Source organism: Lagenorhynchus albirostris, chromosome 11, assembly GCF_949774975.1.
Source record: "Lagenorhynchus albirostris chromosome 11, mLagAlb1.1, whole genome shotgun sequence".
NCBI lineage: Eukaryota > Metazoa > Chordata > Mammalia > Artiodactyla > Delphinidae > Lagenorhynchus > Lagenorhynchus albirostris.
In genome coordinates, this window is record NC_083105.1 from 41,690,857 (window position 1) to 41,709,796 (window position 18,940).

The following is an 18,940-nucleotide window of genomic DNA, read 5'->3' on the forward strand; positions in this document are numbered from 1 at the left end:
AGTCGGCGGGACCGGTCCCGCTACGTGGGAAGATGCTGGCCGCGCGGGAAGCAGCAGGAAGAGGCGGGATTCTGCCTTTGTCTCTCTGTCTTTACCACGGAGCCCGGCCGCGAGCAGCTCCCCCCTCCCGCCCTCCGAGCCGGTCCGGGAATCGGCCAGGCGCGGCGCGGCGCACCACGGCGCCGCGCGCCGCCGCGAGGCGAGGCAGGGCGGGGCGCGGAGGAGTGGGGGCGGGGAACCCACTGGCCACGCCCACAGGGGGCTTGAAAAGGTACCGGCGCTCCCTGCGTCCCGGCTCCCGGACTCCCGCCGCGCTCTCTCCGACTGCTTCTTGCTAGTTCTGCCCGCGGTGCGTGGTCCTGCTTGCGACTCGAGTGAGTAGGGAGGTGCGGGCGTCTCCGCCGACCCCGGGGGTGGGGGTTCCCTCAGCCTCCTGGGATGCGGAGGCCGCCCTGCCGGCGCCCCCTCTCATATCCTCCGATGTCCCCATCTTGGTCCCCATTTGGTCCCCCTAGCCATCCTCCTCACCCCTGCGCCCCGATCTCCACACACCTGCCCCGTTCCCCGTGGCCGCCTCAGCCCTGCTCTCGGATCCCGGGTCCGCTGCGCAGAGAAATAATCGTGCGCGACCTCCATCCCGGTTTCTCTGGGAGAGAGAGGTGGGATCGAGAGTTTCGCGGGTCTGCTAATCCGCCTTTTGGTAGCCTAGGGCCCCCTCCTCCAGTGGCGCGTTCTCTCTTCGCAAAGGGGAGGGCGGGATCCGAGTCTCGGGGTCTCCTGTGCCCCGAGTGTGCTGCACGCCGAGGGCGACGTTCCCAGCTGGTTCGGAGCCCTGGGGGTGCTGAGGGGGCTCCCCCAGCCTGTCGAGCCCGAAATCCTTCCCCTGCTGCGGTACAGAGCTCCTGGTATCCCCATTGTTTGGTGGTCTCTGCCCACCGAGCGCTGAACCTTAAATGTTGAAGGCACAGCAGTGAAACGTCATATTGATCACTCCCAGCTTTTTCCGGAACTTTCTACCATTCAGGTACAAACCGGGAAAGCAAGAATGCTTGGTTGTAAATTCTGCAACAGGTCCTGCAAATCACGTCCTCGGTTCCAAAGCTCCACGTAGGCAGTCCCCGGGGGGGGGGGCAGGGTGGGTTTTCTGAGTCGGGAGACACCCACGTCTGGTCTGCCCTGCCCGCCCCCCCACCCAGCCAGGACGTTTGTAGAACGATATTTCTTTAAATGGTTACCCCAAATGTTCAACCTGTTTTATTTGCAGTCTGCAGACCACACTTTTTCCTTTTCCTTTTCCTTTTATAAATACTTCTTATTTTGGGTAGTTTTTTTAACTCGGCAGTAAAAATGGTCTCTTTAGTTCTTAACTTTTCTAGTTAACCTGTTTTAAAACTCTACTTGTAAAAAATGCCAAGAATTCAAATAGGGCAGCCACAGAGTTGGCTATAATTTGACTCAAATTTTCAGGAAAGATGGGCAATGGATTCCTAAAGGGTGAGTTGCACATACGTTAAAAACTGCATACCAAACGAGAACAAATTTTATTAAGTCTTTTGTGGTCTCCCTCCACAGTCTCCTTGGTCATTGCCCTCTGAAGTTGACTGCCACTTATACTTTACCAATATTTCTCAAGGTTCTTTTTACCCTGGATTCGTTTCCTTTGCTCTTTCAGAGTGAAGTTAGGTAGACACGGGGGGTCTGTATCCCATGAGTCTTTGAAATTCACAGTGCTTGGCTTGGGTGTCTTAAACACACCGTTGGACCAGAGCCAATGCTGGTTAATTGAATGAATGAATGAAGGAATGAGTAAGATTGCAATTGTAGAGAACAAAGATTTAATTGGACTCAAGCAATAGAAATATTAGCAGATTTGATCTACAGTTTCTATCATGAGTTTTTTTAATGGATCCCTCCAAATGTATTCACGAATATTGATTGATACTGGTATATGCCAAATACTGGGCTGAAAGCAGTACTCATTGGAGGTCTGTCCTGATGAAATTGCCAACTCACTTGGATTTTGAGGAAACTGTATTTTATACTAAAATAGCAAGAATGTTGGCATAGATTAGAGGGGGCAGTAATAAATGAGCTTTAGAAGCCTGGGTCCAGCCTTGACGCCGCCACTAAATGTGGACATCTGGGCCTCTAATTTTTCTTCTCTGTCAAAAATCAGGTAAATCAGATGAGCGGGGGAGAGCAAGCCCACAGCGGGAGAGGAGGCATAGCATGGTGAGAAGGACAGGACTGACCAGTTGGGCCCAAATTCACATCCCAGCTTCAGCAGCCACTGGTTTGATGACCTTAGGCAAGTTATTTTACTCTCTGGTCTCAGTTACTTCATCTTGTAAAATGGGTGTAATAGCACATACCTTGCAGGGGTTCTCGGAAGGCATGCTGTTCCTTGTATAAAACCCAGCCCAGTTTGGGAGAGGTTCCTTGTAATTAGACTCTGTTCTGCACTTTGTTGAATATAGGGGGAAACGGCTATCAGTGAAAGCCTCTTCCAGAAGATTGCTGACTCTGAACAGTATTGCCTAGGCCTTGCCTGGAGGCCAGCTTTCTTCCCTTTGCAGATATTCACAGGTTTCCTCAACTGTATCATTTCCTGGGCTGGTATTTGCATGGCATCCCTTGTGTTCTATTGGGTGGGGTTCCCTACACTTGGGGTCTTGATTACCTAGGATGGTAATACCTAACTTTTTTGTGTCATGGAACTTTTTGGCAGTCTGGTGAAGCCTCTGGACCCCTTCTCAAACTGTTTTTAGGGCATAAAATAAAGTACATGGTACCAAGTTCAGCGATCCCCAGAATTTCAAGGAATCTGTGGACCCCAGGTTAAGAACCCTGACTGACTTACGGGAGTTTTCTCAAACTGGATTGTGGAGGAGCCAGGCACAAATTCTGATTATAAAAATTGTACATTTTAGTGTAAGTCTCAGAGGAAGAAGCAAAAGAAGTATATTGTGAATCATTTGCAAAGGCTATCAGGTTCCTTGCTTTTTTGTTTGTACCAACAGTACTACTAATTGTCCTTGACTAATAAGAGGACACATACCATTTAATACATTAGGGCCACATGACTTCCCAGTTAGGTTTCATGGTGGCTTCTCCTCCAGAAGAGGAAAGCGAAGACAGAATCAAATCTGCATACCCCCCACAGCAGAACAGAAAATACCCAATTTAAAAGAACCTGTGCTAGAGCCACATCAGTCACTGCTGTATTTGTGTTGCTAGCAGTGTTTTAGTTTTAGTGAAACATCAGTCAAATAAACTCAGTATAGTCTATTTGAATTTCTCTGGTATTTTTAAGTTGAATTGGTAATTGTGTTTTGGTTTTACAGTTATGAGCCACTTAATAATCTATTCCTCAGCTTTCCCACCCATGCAGCGAGGATAATGCCTACCTCAGCTGTTACGAGGATTAAGTTCATATAAGTAGACTACTTAACATAGGTATAGTAAGCTTTACGTAAGTATTTCTAATTACTATTATTTATCATGTGGCAGGCATTATTCGAAGGGCTTTACATGTATTGTTCAATCTCAAAACTGCCTTATGATATAAATAAGCAGTATCTCCGTTTTTAAAATGAGAAAACGAACAGATCAGATAACAGCCTAAGATCTTTTGGCAAATAAACAGTAGTCTTGGCATATAAGTCTCAGTCTGACTCCATGTAAAAATCACACAAACATTAAATTGTTTGAATAATTGAATAGCTCGTAGTTTGCACAGATTGTGGCTATCTGGGGCTGGCAGGTGGAGGTCAGAGTGCCCGAGCTGAGAGCGCAGTTGTGTTCTAACGTGTGATTTGACAGCCTCCAAATCTGGGTCAAGGTGTCCTCCGAGTTGAAGACATGAGTGGCAACAGGATACAGAATTACTAATGAATGGTGAGGGTGAGGTACACAAAGGACAGCTTATTAGATAGAAGGGAGGCTTCCCTCAGTAGGAGGATGGACTTCGGTTGGCAGAGAGGAGTGGTAGAGAGTACTTTTTGGTTGCAAGTAGCAGTTTGGGTATGCGATTAGCACATAGAGGACACTTGCTAACTGCTAGGTGGGTGGATGAAGACTGGCCAGAGAGGAAGGTGTTCCTGCGTGTAAGTTGATAGCTCAAGGACTGATCACGCTCAGGTGGTTTGAATGTTCTCGACCCTTCAATCAGATATGGGAGTTTGGGGGACAGCTTGTGGTTCTGGAGTCAGACATGAGTGGTTGAGCCTAGATCTGCATCTTTGGAGGTCAGTGACCTGAGCAAGTCACTTAACCGCTGAACGTTTGGTAACCATTAATCCGGCCCGCTAGCGCTCCTGAAGGAAAAGGAAACCAATATTTGTGGAGCACAGGCTTCTGCCAGGTACTTTACGAATGTTATCTCGTTAACCAACCATCCTACGGCAGAGCGCTCATCCATTTCCAAGTTACAGCTGAAGACGTGGAGGCTCAGATGTTAAGGAACTTGGCCAGGATCACAGAGCTGGTAACTGACTTGCAAGCTTACATCTGTCTCATTCTGAGTTCACACTCTTTCTCTTATCCCTGGAATGTCTTAGAGGTGGCGCGTGCACTGCAGTTTCTATGGCAGACATTACTAACCCCAGTGATCTTTAATGTGGAACCTTGACTGGCCTCCAGAATCTTTTCCAACATAGTTCCAGGAATCCACTATCAATCAATCAATAAGATGAAACTGTTTCGGCATCCCTCCATCAACAGACCATACAGACTTCCCAAAGCCCCTTCTACACGCTTCTGTGATTTGGGTTACTTCGCTGTTATTTGTTTACATACTTCTACCACCAAAGTAGGACTCCCTGAGAAACAGGCTCCCTTCCTTTACCCTTTTATCCTCAGCTCCCAACCCAGGATATGGCTTATAAGATGTTGAATTAATAGATTTATAGGAGAGCTTCATAAACAGTACAGCATTACAGTGTTTATTAGCTGCCCCTACCCTGGAAGAATTACTTGAGATTCAGAAATGAAGTCGGGAGTTAGCTGGATGAGGGTGGGAGGGAGGGAGGTAAGTCAGTTTTCCTGATGTAGAGGGATTAGGGACATAATGAAGGAATGGATGGACTGAGATGGGTAGGAGAAGATAAGTATTGATAACAAAGACTGAACATTGCTAAATACTGATGATAAAGGCGGCCAATAATTGAATGCCAACTGTAAGCATTTTCTCATCTCATTTTCTTAACAACTCTGAAAGGAAGGTTCTGCTACCCTTATTTTGCATATGAGGGAAGTGAGACTGTGTGGACTCCAAAATCCATCTTCTTAGTTCATCCTGAGGCCGAGATCTTTTGAAGACCAGCTTGAGGATTTACCTTTGGTAGAAGAAGCCAAATGGAACTTGGAGCCCATCACTAAGACACAGAGAGTCCTATCCTTGGCTCAGTGGTATTCACTCAGATAAGGGAAGTAGACTAAGCAGGTAGTTTGGGTTGCAGAAGAAAACCTTTCTAGAATGGGCATTGAGTGCAGCTTAATTTCCAATTAATTACAGCTCTCAAACTCTGGCCTCTTTAAAAATCATTGTACTTGGGGACAGTTACATATTCTTTAACAAGTGACCCCCTCTGGATGTGGCTCAAGATGAAACTGGTTTATAGTAGATTCTCCTTTTGGGAAGTTATAGCATAATAACAAAGATTCTGTATAATAACAAAGCCCTGCATGTAGTCATAAGATGTCAAATCTTCTGGAAGCATTTAGAATCTGGGTTTATAGACGGATTCACTCAGCATCAGACCAGTTAATTTAAATTACAAGCGGCGGCACACAGGCTCAAAATTCATGGGTTTGAGTCATTCAGATTCTAAAATAAGGCAGGCAGTGCAGCACAGGTGGGGAGAATGATCCCTGTGGTCATTGGTTATCTAGAGAATGACCTAACTTTAGACTCTAGTAATTTTCTTCTTGGGCTAAGTCTTACTGATTCTGGGTGGTGTCTTAGACTGGGGAGAAGCAGCAAAGAGAAACTGCACATAGGTGTTTGGATGTAAACCAAGCTTTTTAATCCAACACAGTGGATAAATCCTAGTGCTGGAGCTCTTTCAGGCAATGAGAACCAAAGAACAAGACAAAAAAACTGAATTGGCCCATGTTTGGCCTCTTTTGCGAGGTGTATGTAACGTGGGGTTTTATTTCTCCTCTTACCATTTTGTAAATTAATGCATAGGATCGGGGAAAGGCATGCAGCCCAGATTGCTCAGTGCAAATCCAGTTTGCTGTGATTAATGTCAGCTGTTGTGGAGTAGTGCAGCCAAGGGCTTGTAGGAAAAATGAAGCTTTGGGTTTTTGTGTGTATGTTTTTTTTTTTTTAATATATGCATAGCAATGCTAGGAGTGACAGAAATGGAAGATGGTCCCATTTCCCTCTGCCAAATTCAGCAGACACGCATAGGGGTTCACCCTAAAAGTGTAAATTTGAACTTCATTTCTTAGTCCCCGCAAGTGCAACTGTTGTTATACTTGCAGTGCATTGTAATGTTCCAGAGAAAGGTTTATGAGTGACTAATCAGATAACTTTTTCCTTTACTGTTTGTTGCTCTGAGCTGTGTTCTATAGATGCTAGTCAGTGGGTTTCCTATAGGAGTACTGATAGCAGGATGGACCGCATGAGATGCCCCTCCCATCCTCAAGCCACCAGTTATTGGATGTCTGCCAAGGCATTTATTTACTGTGTTTTATCTTCACAATATCTCTGTGAGGTAGGGAGAGCTACCTTTCCCCCCTTTTTTGCAGATAAGAAAATTAAGCCCAACATTGCACAACCATTATAATAGTGAAGTTAACCCAGGTCTGTCTAAATCAGTGTCTTCCTCCATCTCTCCTTTCCTTCCTTCCTTCCCTCCTTCTTTCCTTCCATTACGAAATATTTCAGACATACAAGATAGAGAATAACATAAGGAACACCCAACTATCCACTATCCTGCTTAAAAAATAAAACGTAAATCCATCTGAAGCTTTCTGAGGATGCTCGACTACACCATTAGCCTGGCCCACAGAGAGCGTTATTCAGAAATCCTTAGGAAAGCCTTTAAACTGAGTGGAACTTTTAAAAAGGTAATGACTTGGAAATTTTACTGATAATCCAAGAATGTGACAGAGAAGTAGGACAGTGCTACCTCTGTCTTTATAAGCATAAGATCAAATTGGGAAGAGTAAAGACAAGTTGAAAAAGGAAGGATTCCTTAAAATAATAGAAATATTTTGACATATGCCAAGCACTCTGGTTGATGGTGTGGGAGAAGATAGAGCTGTGGTCCCCACCCTCAAAGGAAGGAAGCTCTTAAAATGGTAAGCTGAAAAGGTATTGGATAGGTGTTTCCTGAAAAGATGACCTATTCACATTTGGCTGGCGTGGCAAGTACAGTAAGAATCAGACTTGACTTTACAAGGGGTGAATTCAACCCTGAATTACACAAGGAAAGGGAAGATATTCTTCCTTTTTTAAAAGTCCAAGTTGCTCTATCGTGGAGAGAGAGTAACACAGAGTGATGAGTTAGTTTTTATATATTTTTAAATGTTATTTAGAGACAACCGAGGATAGTGTTTGTCTTGATGGAAAGTCTGGCTCCTTACTGGTGATTGCTCCAAAGTAATTATGATACAGGTTGGTGGTACGATGACCCTTTCTAACATGATGAGAAATGCCTTGATGATAAAAGTATTTTAAAAGCCAGCTGGGCTGTTGATGGTTGGGATCTGATTTTAAGTCACTGTGACGCCATTACCTGCAAGTCTGGGTTTGGTGTTTGGTTTCCTCAGAAATCATGGGATACTTCCAGCAGATGTCTGTTGTATCTGTGAGCATTCCAGAACAGGGGTAGCTTTGGAGCCATGGGGCAAAGTCAATATCATTAACTGCCCTCCAAACTCAAGCCAGTGCAGGCGCTGAAGCCAAGTTTTGTGTCAGGTTCTATAGCCCGGCTCAAGTTTCACTGTGGATTTAAACAATGGAGCACCAGTCTCCAGGGACAGGAATAAGAGATTTATGCAACTACCAAAGAAAAGCTTGCAAATATATTCCATTATTGCTGGATATCGATCCTATATGGATGCCTTCACAGGAGCCTGGTAACATTTGTGGACCCTAGAAATGACTCTGTTCCTGTCTGAACAAGGGAAACAGGCTTTTTGCAAGTTGAGGCCAACAACGTAGGGATAACTAGTCGTATCAGTCAGGTCTTTTTGTGTGTCGTTCCTGTTTGTTTCTAGGACCAGGGGCTCTATCTCCCAAGGCTTAAAAAGGGGAATTTATTGGCTCATATAATTGAAGAGCACAGGATACAACAAGGCGCGGCTAAAGACTATCTAAACTGGTCTCTGTTTTCCTTTGTGCTGGCTTCCTTCTTAGGTTCTTTTCTTCCAGACAGCTGCTAACAACCCCACTCCTGCACTGGTACAGTTCTAAACCCAAGGCCGGGTTTAACTTCCATTGAACTGGCTTGGGGTCCTGTGCCCATTCCTAAACCAGTCGCCATGGCAGGAGGGGGAGTGCACTCATCTGACTGCAGGGAGGCATCGCATGTCCAGCCCTGGAATTGAGGGTAGAGTCACACCCTCTAAACTAGTGCTTCTCCAACTATCTGTGGTAAAGGACCATTCTTTTTATTTTAATTTCCAAATACACACGGATTATCTGACTGTCCTCTGTCCAACCGGAGGAGCCCACTGATCATGCTCTTGATTGTTGTGGCATAAAATTGTAGAAAACTTTCTAAACGCTTTATCTGAATGTTGTCTCGAATTGGTAGCCAGCACAGTGGACTGTCACCAGGAGACCACATTTTAATAAGTACTTCTCTAAACCACGTGTGCCAAGAAAGAGATGGTGGCTGCCCTTGAGAAAATCTGGGGGAAGTATTACCAGCAGAGGGGCCAGAGAAGGCTGTGCCCCAGAAGGCTGCCCAGCACAGTGGTTAATTCTGTAAATCTTTCCTGTGTAAAGGCCTCATCTCAGTGTTCAGGGAGTCATTGTGTTCTCGATTGTCAAAACGGTGTAGGATGGGCAAGTGGGATAGGAATTTTCTCCACCCTCCTTTTTATCTTAAGGACTGAAGATTCTTCAGCCTTTTGCTTAGCAGCTGTCCTTGTCCCTTTTTTTCTTCTAGCCAGACTTGAGTTAGTAAGGACATCTCAGCCTTCTTAGCTAGCTGTTTACTAGAGAGGCAGCAGCTCATCCAAGGAGACGCAACAGACAAGGGCTGCCAATGGCACTCAGCAAAGGGAAGTCTGGAAATGATAGTGGGGATGAAAGGAATTCTTCTACTGTGTTTTTAGAGACCACTCAGGGCAGGTCTGACATAACACGCTGTCTCTGCAGGACAACTTTCTGTACTGGCAAAGGCACTTGAGCACACTGTCCATTCAGAACTAGGCGTTTTAAACTGGGTCCAGGTAGACCAGTTCATTGCGAAGGAGGTTAGAACACGTTGCGCTACTTCACAGCAAGATAGCCAAGGATTTAAACTTCCAGTTCTACCCCCAGGCCACATTGCTCAGAGGTTATTCGGACACAGTCAACAAACAATTCATTTTGCCAGGAAGGCAACTTGGTAGCCTATTCTGTGTGGACGGACAGGCCCACCAGAGAGGGAAAACCAACTGTCGGCTGGACTTCAGGACACTGGGATTAGTGAAGCACAGAAACTTAAATGATAGCCACCTGGATGGGTGTTCGTTGTGGTTACTCCCAGGCTCCAGCCATGCAGTTGTGCTAGTCAGAGAAACAAGTGTTTATGCTATAATCTCTCATAACTTGAGCAGAAAATATATAGCTTAATCTTGCTGGGCCGCCCAGCACTTCCCTCCTCCCTAGAAGTGTGTCATAGCTCGTGTATGTTCTATGGTTAAGAATTTGGTGATGTTACAATGAATGAAACATGTAAAAACCTCCACCCAAGTGTAAGTTCTTCAGCTGGGCCTTAAACCGGTTCATTTCGACTGGAGGCTGGGCGTGGGCAGCGTCTGCCTTCCCACTCCCTACGCTGCTTTCTCAACTCCCGGGGATGCTGGCGACAGTTTGTTCTGTGCCTGGCGACCTGCACTGTTGTACTAAACGCAGGTCCTTTGTCCTGTAGGAGAAAAAAACCTGTGCACGACAAGCCCGTTTCCTAGTGAGGGCTGTGATTTGGGAGGTGAGACGAGGTTACTTTGGAGGAACGCAGGTCTTTTACAGATGTGGCCATGGCAGGTTATAAAGAAACCAACGCTGTCTGCTGTCCCCTGGTGTAAAGAGCCCTGCAGGGGGCGTGTGAGACGTCTCGTACAGTAGGGGTCCGTTCTAACGATTCTGTCTTCCTGCAGGATGCCCGTCTGGGGAGGTGGCAACAAGTGCGGGGCCTGTGGGAGGACTGTGTACCACGCAGAGGAGGTGCAGTGCGATGGCCGGAGCTTCCACCGCTGCTGCTTCCTGTGCAGTGAGTCTCCCCCCGCGCTCGCGCGGACACAACTCGTGTGTCAGAAGCTTCAGTTCACCGATTTCAGGAAGAAACTGTGGTTTTGTTAACAAGGATGATTTTAGCAGCCCCGTGGTTTCTGCCTGTCTGTCCCCATGGACAGTGCAAGTGCTCAGCCTCAAAGCAAGGACAGCAGGGGCGACCCAGACCCTTGGCCTCTGGGTCCCCGTAGCGCTTCGCCTCCACTTGGCACCCCCTGTACTTTATCTGTTGTCACGTCTGTCTCCCCCGCTTCACCGAGACCTCAGGGCTGTTTATAGTCTGGCACCCAGCACAGTTCCTGGCACATCCCAGGGGCTTGGCTCCGATTCCTGAACGAACGGCTCACTCCCCATCCGCCCCAGCTTTCTCATTCTGGCAGTGCTCCTTCTCTTTGAAACCTAACTGGCTGGTTTCTCGCCACACTGTTAGGTGAAATTCACATGTCTAGAAGTTCAAATTCTGTCTTCTCTGGTAGTGAATATTCAGAGTTATTTCTTGTTATTGATGTCCTAAATTTGAGGGAAAGGAACGTAGGATATGAAAATCCCACAGAAGCAGGTGGGGAATTACTGTTGTTTATAGAGAGAGAATGACCGGAGCGGCTGGTACAGACAGGAGGCAGACCACGAACCAGCACGTGGGCGTCTGCTCCAACGATGGTCAGTACCTGATAATGAGAGAAAGGGAACAGGAGAGAAGCTCCCTCTCCCCGGCAGATTCCTTCTCAGGACAACCAAGTCTTCAGTCTTAAAACAGGAGAGTAGCCGCTTCAGGAAGCTCAACATTAATCAGCTTCTGATTCAAATGACAAAATTTTCTTGAACGAAGGATTTGTTACGTGAGGAACCCACCCGTCTGTGCAGCTCTCCGCTATATCTAGAGTACTGTGCAGTGAAAATTACTGTTAGAAACTGCCTATGTTAAAAAGAAGTCTGGTTACACTAAGGAATAATCTTCAGAAAGAGTTTCCCTCACAAATTTTAGTTGTCCTTCTCCTTCTAGGCACCAGCATTTAAGGTGTCTGGACCTTTTTATACAGCAACTGCTTTGCAGACGACCAGAAACAGACAACAGAGAGTTGCAGTTACGAAGAATACAAATACAACATATGAATGTTTGCTATGTACGCCTCCATAATCGCTAGCATTTCTCAGATTTGGTTTAACCATTTCTTCTCTTAGAAGTTAATTTTTTTTAAAGGAATCCATATTTTTCAGCAGCTTTGTAACCAAGAGAGGATGTGAACAAAGAGGAAATGTAAATACTTGAGAAACTGTTCTTAGTTTCCTCTAGGTTAAGCCAGGATGTCTACACCGTAATCAAGTCAGTGTTTATTAAATGTCAAGGTCTTTACTGGTCATCTTTATTACTCCTTCCTAATATGTGCCTCTGCTGACTAAAGCCTTTTAAGGAAATAATTCAGAGTAGTTTGCAGACCTTAGGAGAATTTTACTGCAGAGAATACAGACGAGGCCTAGGGGGAAAGGGGTGGTTCTCTAGTCAAAATCTCATTACATTTAAACTTGCTCCGGTTAATAAATATGTGTTTAAAACCAGTTTTTCTATTTAATCTGTCTGTTAAGGGTGTTTGTTCTTCAGCAGTGTACGATTTTAGGTTAACTTTAAGCAGACATATTTCAGTACTTGAACCTCAACAGCAAGGTTCAAAGTAGATGATGTCATTTCTGTTCTACCAGAGAAGACTTCAGTCTAAGATAATAAAAACTTCATCATTTAACTCTACTCTGAAGCAGCCAGCTAGTCACCTTTCCCTGCCCTTCTTTCTGTCCTTCCTCTTTTTGTTTCTCCCTCTCTTTTAAATAAGGGGCGGGGGGAATCCCCTTTTCTATTGCACTAATCTTGGGTTTCCTGCTGCCCGATTGTGCTTCCAGTGAGCTCTCTCACAAGTCTTTTTTTTTCTCAAGCTTAATTGAAGTCTTAGAAAGTGAAATAATGTCTGGATAAAACATGATGACATTTGGCAGTTTTATGAAGTGGGATACGTGGAAATGTGGTAAGAAATCCATCAAGAAAGAATGTGCTCTCCTTTGGGACTGAAGGGAAAACAAATGCAGACTTTAAACCACTTGACGATTTTCAGACATACTTATCACTGCTGGAGAAGCCGGTGGCGAGATGAAAGAAGACTGCTTTTTCCCTTCTGGGCTAGTTATGAAGACTAGAATTCTGGATTTAAAACCGTTTTTATCCCTGGGGGTGCTTTTGGGGGAGGAGGGGCTGCAGAGGCAGCTTGCCCAAAGCGCTTCTACCCTTTTGTTCTTTAATACTTGGATGAAGGGGATGAAAAAGATTGAGCGTTGAAGGTTGGGAGCAAGGGTCTTGGGCGCAAAGTGCTAGTTTTGTTCTTTTGTTCGTGTAATTATAGACATCTTGGAAACTGCTCTCCCTCTTCTCTGGGGGGCAGATCCTACTAAAAAGTTTGAGGCTTCAGGATGTTAAAATTCTAACGTATTTCTGAAATGACCATCGTATCCATGGAGGAACGCAAATCGTCCTCACAGGTAGCGAGCCGTCCAGGTGCTCTCCAGTGGCTTTTGGGAACCAGAGAATAAACTAGGAATGTGAGAGCGCCTGTGCCTTTACCTTTTCTAGGCCCTGTGTCAGCGCCACCATTGTTCTAAGGAAAAAGGCAATCTTTGGCATATTTTTAAAGTCTAACTTTTTCCCCCTCAGTGGTTTGCAGGAAAAATTTAGATAGTACAACAGTGGCAATTCACGATGACGAGATCTACTGCAAATCCTGCTATGGAAAGAAGTACGGGCCGAAAGGCTACGGGTACGGCCAGGGCGCGGGCACACTCAACATGGACCGGGGTGAGAGGCTGGGCATCAAGCCCGAGAGGTGAGTCAAGACCACGTAACCTTCAGGAAGGCATGGTGGCAATTCATGTTGCTTGGTGAATGGGAATCTGGGAGTTTCCAGATTTTTAGCTTGAAAGAATCAAAGACAATGACTCAGATTTTCTAGTGTAAACTAATGACCCTTCTTTAAGCTTGAAATAATGGACAGTTTGGGACCTGGCAAAGTTCTTACTGATTATTCCAGTGATTTCCAGTCCCGATTTTTGGCATTATGAGGTGTATCAAGGAGTTGTGATGTTCTCAAAAGCAAGTGGTTTAAATTTACTTCTGTTTCACAGCACTTCAAAGACCAGACATCATGAAATCAAATGATGGAGAAATGTAGTATCGGAATCATGAGATGCATTTCTCATGTGTATTTAAGCAGTCAATGAAAATTCCTCAGTCAGCCCCTCCATGTAAGAATGTTTCCTCACCAAGAAATTACTTTTCTCTAGCTTACAATTCTTACTTAAAAATGGAAATTATTTCCTGTATTTGATTCTATGAGGTTAGTGTTACTAAATTTTAAAGGTTTCGGTACCAAAGTAAAGTGCTAAATCTGCCAAACTTCACTTAGTAATTCATGTTGAGACATAATTTCTTCATGTGGAATTTAATTCCTGTTCTTGACTAATTCCCTCATCTGAATTTCACATTTTCCACATCCATTTTATATTGAAGAGGCCAAAACTGTGTAATACTCCAATAAGATGGCCTTTCCTTGGACAAGGCCATTAATTGTGCCCTTATTGTAGACTGGACACCATGCAATAATATATGGTAACTCATGTAATCCTCACAACCCTATAAGGTAGGATTTCCTATCTTAATCAAGAACAAAGTGAGACAGTGAGAATTAAGTGATTTGCCTAAAGTCACACTGCTAGTTAATTGTAGAGCCTGGAACTTAACCCAGTGTAACTCCAAAGCTTATGATCTTAAGCACAGTGCATTATGGTATGCCTGAAATAACGTCTGCTGAACATTTATGTTCATTCTATATAATCCTCACAGTAACTCTGAGTTGAGTTACTTTGTCCCTACCTTATAGATAGGACACTAAGGCTCAGCTCACACAGGTAAGTGGCAGAGCCAGGATTTGAACTTTTGTCCTTTTGGCCCGCATACTTGTGCGCTGTCCTGCATCGAGGCCCACCTCTCTGTTCTCCTGTTTCTTCCACACTCACTTTCTGAGCTGTGGTGCCTTGCTGGGCATCGGTTGTATGAGGGCTGACGCATTCATTGCTGCATGCCATCACTTGCAGGACCCCAGCTTACCTCTGACTTTGTTAAAGTTCATTGTTCTTGTTCTGCTCTCCCTTTCCAACTTGTTAAAATCTATTCTTGTTTCCCAAGATTTTATTTCAAACACATAAACCTGTACACATTCCCCCCAAACAAAACTCATCCATGACCCCAAAAGTAAGTCAGCAATTGTGGCCATGGGTTAAAGTCACAAAGACCAATGGCCCCTTCTCTTTATCTACTCCTGCTTCTCCATATTCTCCAATAATTAGCCAACCTTCTATGCTGGCCTGTGTTGATCTGTGTCCTTGCCTCTTCCCCTTCTTAGCCTGGCCACATGTTACTCATCCTGCAGGACCAGGTGTAGGGATTTCCTTTTCCAGAAGCCCCTCTTAAAGACAACTCTGGGAGTACCTGCAGTCTGGACTGCCCTTATGGCACGTGGTCATTGTGAAAGTTACAGGGACCAAACAGCTTCGGGGGGATCTCTTGAAGAGGCACCACTGAGTGGGCAGAAACATCTTCATTGAGGCAGACCTGCATTTTTTAGTTCAGGCTCACCAATTTACTAATTCTCTAGGCCTTCAGCAAGTTATTTAAATGTAAGCCCCTATTTCCTCATCTGTCATATGAGGTAGCAATTAACCATGGCTTCTGAGGTTGCTGGAGATAATCCATATAAAGTTCTTCTTAATATGATTGGCAGATTTGGAAATTTTTCTTGGAAAACTCCTAACTGCAAGTGTTGGATATCATTGTGAATAGCTTTTAAAGATCACTTTTAAAAGTAAGTACAGGTGTCCCTTGGTATCCATGCGGGATTGGTTCCAGGACACCCCACGGATATAAAATCTGAGCATGCAAATGCTATGTAAATAGTTGCTGGCGTGTGGCAAATGCAGGTTTTGCTCTTTGGAACTTACCAGAATTTTTTTCTCGAATATTTTTGATCCGAGGTCGGGTGAATCTGTGGATGCACAACTTGTGGATAAAGAGGGCTGACTATATATACAGTGGGTTGTGGAGATTTTTAAAAAAATATGCCCATATTAGGGACAATGGAAAATTCGGTCCTGTGAATTAGTACTGGGAATTGGTATTTGTTGCTTAGAATAAAATTTCCAGTGGACACATCAAACATGATTCAAGAAATGCTGTATATTAAACAACTTAGGTAGAAGTGTAGAAAACCATTAAATGACTAAAAAATGGATATAGTGGAGATGAAGATATTAAAGATACAGGTAAAGTCTGAATAAACTGTTTTATGAAAAGGCAGTATTCCTAAATTAACACTTTATTTTAAATATGTATGTAACCTATTTAATAAAATATAACTAGGATAAAATTGTTTTCCTAGTAGGAAAAATTGACACTTAGCTACCCTTTGCAGAGTGCTAACTCTTGTTGTCACATCTTATCTGCTCAACCTACTTGTAAGGCTTTAGGAAAGCCTTTAAATCTTTTCAGAGCCCAGAATGGTGTTCTGCATGGTAGGTACATCTACATACTGAATGGAAAAAAATTACAGGAAGTGAGAGGAAAACAAGGTTTACCTAGTGACCTGTAAATACTGACAAAAACAGTATATTATACAGAGAAAAAGTAAAGATAAACAGATCACAGAGTAATAGGCAAACTTTCTAAAATATTTTCCCATGAAAAATGTAATTTATTCATACTTTCCCCTAATATATTGGGGAATTAAGTAATCTGTAAAACATACTTAATTTTCCTAGTTACTGCCTAAGTCAGCTGACCTATGTGCAGAACTTAACTGCTTAAGTTACTACTGATTTTTCCTATCTTCTGTGAAGTAAAAAGCTAGCTGTGATTCCAGTGGTAATATGAATAATAATAATGATGATATGAATGTGGGGTGAAAATATGTGCTATGGCAGGTTTTCATAAAACACAGCATAATTGTTTAGTGGAGAGGTTAGCACTGGGGATTCAATGAATTCTGATGAGTTTAGATTCAGAGGAACAGACATTTAAGTTTGGAGCCTTGTCTGTCTTTTTGTAACAATAATGAGCCCATAAATAGGTTAAAATAATAACTGGCCAGCCCCTGAGATTTATTTCTTCCTCCTTCTTTCCCCTGTACTGGCCTGTGGAGGCCTCCAGCCAAGGGACAGTATAGCAATTAAGTCCCAGAGTGCCATTGTGTCTGCCTTGTAAGGCTTATAAGGGCCCTTTGGAAAATCTTGCCTAATTCCTTTTCTCCCCTTTCCACAAGTGTTCAACCTCACAGGCCTACGACAAATCCAAACACTTCTAAATTTGCTCAGAAATACGGAGGTGCTGAGAAGTGTTCCAGATGTGGGGATTCTGTGTATGCTGCCGAGAAGATCATTGGAGCTGGAAAGGTAAAGTGCCGTCTTGAGCTAAGAGCAGCAGATGACTACTCTCCACTACCTTTCTCCCACAGGCCCCTCTGCAGCCCACTCAGGTGCTCTGCCTTATAAATAAATGCTTGAATTAAACTTTTTCTTAATCGAATTTCCATCTGAATCATTAATTTTTTGAAGTGATGCCGTTATTTGACGAATCACATGTGTTTAAAAGAACCTTGTTTTCATAGGGGGCGCTCCTGAAGGTGTTAACTAACAAGGGCAGACTTAACAAACCTGGATTCTGCAGGTTCTTCAGTGTAGTGAAAGGGAAAAAAACCCCAAAAAAGCAGTGACTTAGAGCACCTGATGCTAATTTGGTTTGAAGAAGTTGCTTAACCACTTCACCTCTTTGAGCTGCAGTGTTCTCAACCGTAAAGGAGGCGGTCTTCAAAGGAGCACACAGGGCTTGCGGCGAGGTTTCAGACAGCTCTTAGGGAAACGGCCCTTCCGTGGCACAGCTGCCGGTCCAGTCCGTGTCTTCTGTGGATGAAGTCTGAACTCAGCCCTTTTGCAGGCAACCAAGAATGTAGAGGGTGCAGTTTCAGCCTTCTGGTTGGGGCTGACCCACAGTAGTCAGGACCCTGTTTTGGGTTGATCTTCCTGAGCCACTGTGCCACAGCATCTAAACTTACTCATTCCTCTCTTCCAGCCCTGGCACAAAAACTGCTTCCGATGTGCCAAGTGTGGGAAGAGTCTTGAGTCAACGACTCTGACTGAGAAAGAAGGTGAAATCTATTGTAAAGGTAAAATTAACTTCAGTTATTGGTGTCCATATGGGTATCTCACACTGGCTGTTAGTGAAGGAAATGTCACTAGCAGGGGAAAAAAAAAAAAAGGACAAAAAGCACTCTGAAAATGGGGAAAAGCTGGGATAGTGCCACTGGGTATCTGAAAATAAAAGATCTAGAGATGCTTACAGATGACAGAAAAACCACAGAACATTTTTGATGATACAGTAAGTTAAGTTCCTGGTCATTTAAAACTCCCCTACAAATAAAAACAAACAATAGTCTTCTTTCGGCTTAATGTTTTAAGCAAAGCATATGAATATATGAAGGTCACAGACAAATATATAACTTGTCTGGCCCAATTTGCATACTTGTAACTCAGCTGGGACCACGAGCTGAACACCAGGGAACCAGAAGACTCGGACTCACCTTTGCAGCTTTAACGTAGTTACTACGTGGCACACTTTACACCTTAAATAAGTTGAACTCTTCTTGGCATAGCCAACAGCTTTTTCAATTTACAGATGTCTGTTGATACATCAGTCTTAAGCAATGCTAGCAAAGCTTAATGGACTTGCACTAACTCTTCCCTTTTCTTTTGTAGGATGCTATGCGAAAAACTTTGGGCCCAAGGGATTTGGCTATGGCCAAGGGGCAGGAGCCCTTGTTCATGCTCAGTAGAGGCGCAAACCCAGAACCCAGATCACACATTGAGAAACTCCACATAATCTAGGCACAGATAATCTAACACTAAACTGCTGTGAAATTCTACCGGTACTTAAGTACTGTATGTTGCCCTGTACTTGGCTAGGCCAGCTGACTAGGAGGAAGAGAGCACTATATCTTTTCACTTTATTCATCAGCATTTCAAGAACCATTTCTTTTACGTTTTAAATAAAACTTCAGCTTAATTTAGTGTTCAGTGTCTTTCAATTAACCTTTTGGAGGAGTGCTGTGATGTCGGTTAGTGGTAAATCATCTGGGTCCCCACCTTCATTTTTATTGGTTAAAGAGAGTCCGCCCCATTAAGCGGTTGACTCACCAGGTTAATGTTTGCATTACAGCTGTTGCAAAAGGTGGCTCTCTCTAAGCTGGCAAGTGTGCCTCCAGAGTGAGGGTTGCTAGGCAACAGGCCCCGCCATTCCAGCTCTTCAGAGCTGGCAATTAATTCAGCAGTGCAGAACTCCTGCCTGCCTGCCCCACTCTAGCTCAGTGGTTGCTCTTCTCTTGCTGGGAGCAGTTTCCTAAA

At 44.2% G+C, this 18,940-nt stretch overlaps 1 protein-coding gene across 4 annotated transcripts; it reads left to right on the top strand.

Moving 5' to 3' along the window:
* The first annotated feature begins 264 nt into the window (after window positions 1-264).
* On the top strand, window positions 265-18,602 carry CSRP2 (cysteine and glycine rich protein 2). 4 transcript variants are annotated; one of them, XM_060165240.1, is made up of 6 exons: window positions 265-349; window positions 10,324-10,436; window positions 13,152-13,320; window positions 16,807-16,936; window positions 17,613-17,706; window positions 18,296-18,602. In XM_060165240.1, exons 2-6 carry the CDS (start codon window positions 10,325-10,327, stop codon window positions 18,370-18,372), a joined length of 582 nt encoding a protein of 193 aa, XP_060021223.1. In that variant the 5' UTR covers window positions 265-349; window position 10,324; the 3' UTR covers window positions 18,373-18,602. The 4 variants fall into 4 exon arrangements, with proteins under 4 accessions (XP_060021223.1, XP_060021222.1, XP_060021224.1 ...); XM_060165239.1 differs by having other exon boundaries at window positions 271-374; XM_060165241.1 differs by lacking the exon at window positions 265-349 and adding an exon at window positions 8,546-8,608.
* The last annotated feature ends 338 nt before the right edge of the window (window positions 18,603-18,940 follow it).

Bases quoted from the DNA above. Each gene is read 5' to 3' on its own strand.
- CSRP2 (XM_060165240.1), top strand. From the start codon at position 10,325: ATGCCCGTCTGGGGAGGTGGCAACAAGTGCGGGGCCTGTGGGAGGACT. The intron at 13,321-16,806 runs GTGAGTCAAGAC...CCTTTCCACAAG, and splicing joins CTGGGCATCAAGCCCGAGAG to TGTTCAACCTCACAGGCCTA. The intron at 16,937-17,612 runs GTAAAGTGCCGT...CCTCTCTTCCAG, and splicing joins AGATCATTGGAGCTGGAAAG to CCCTGGCACAAAAACTGCTT.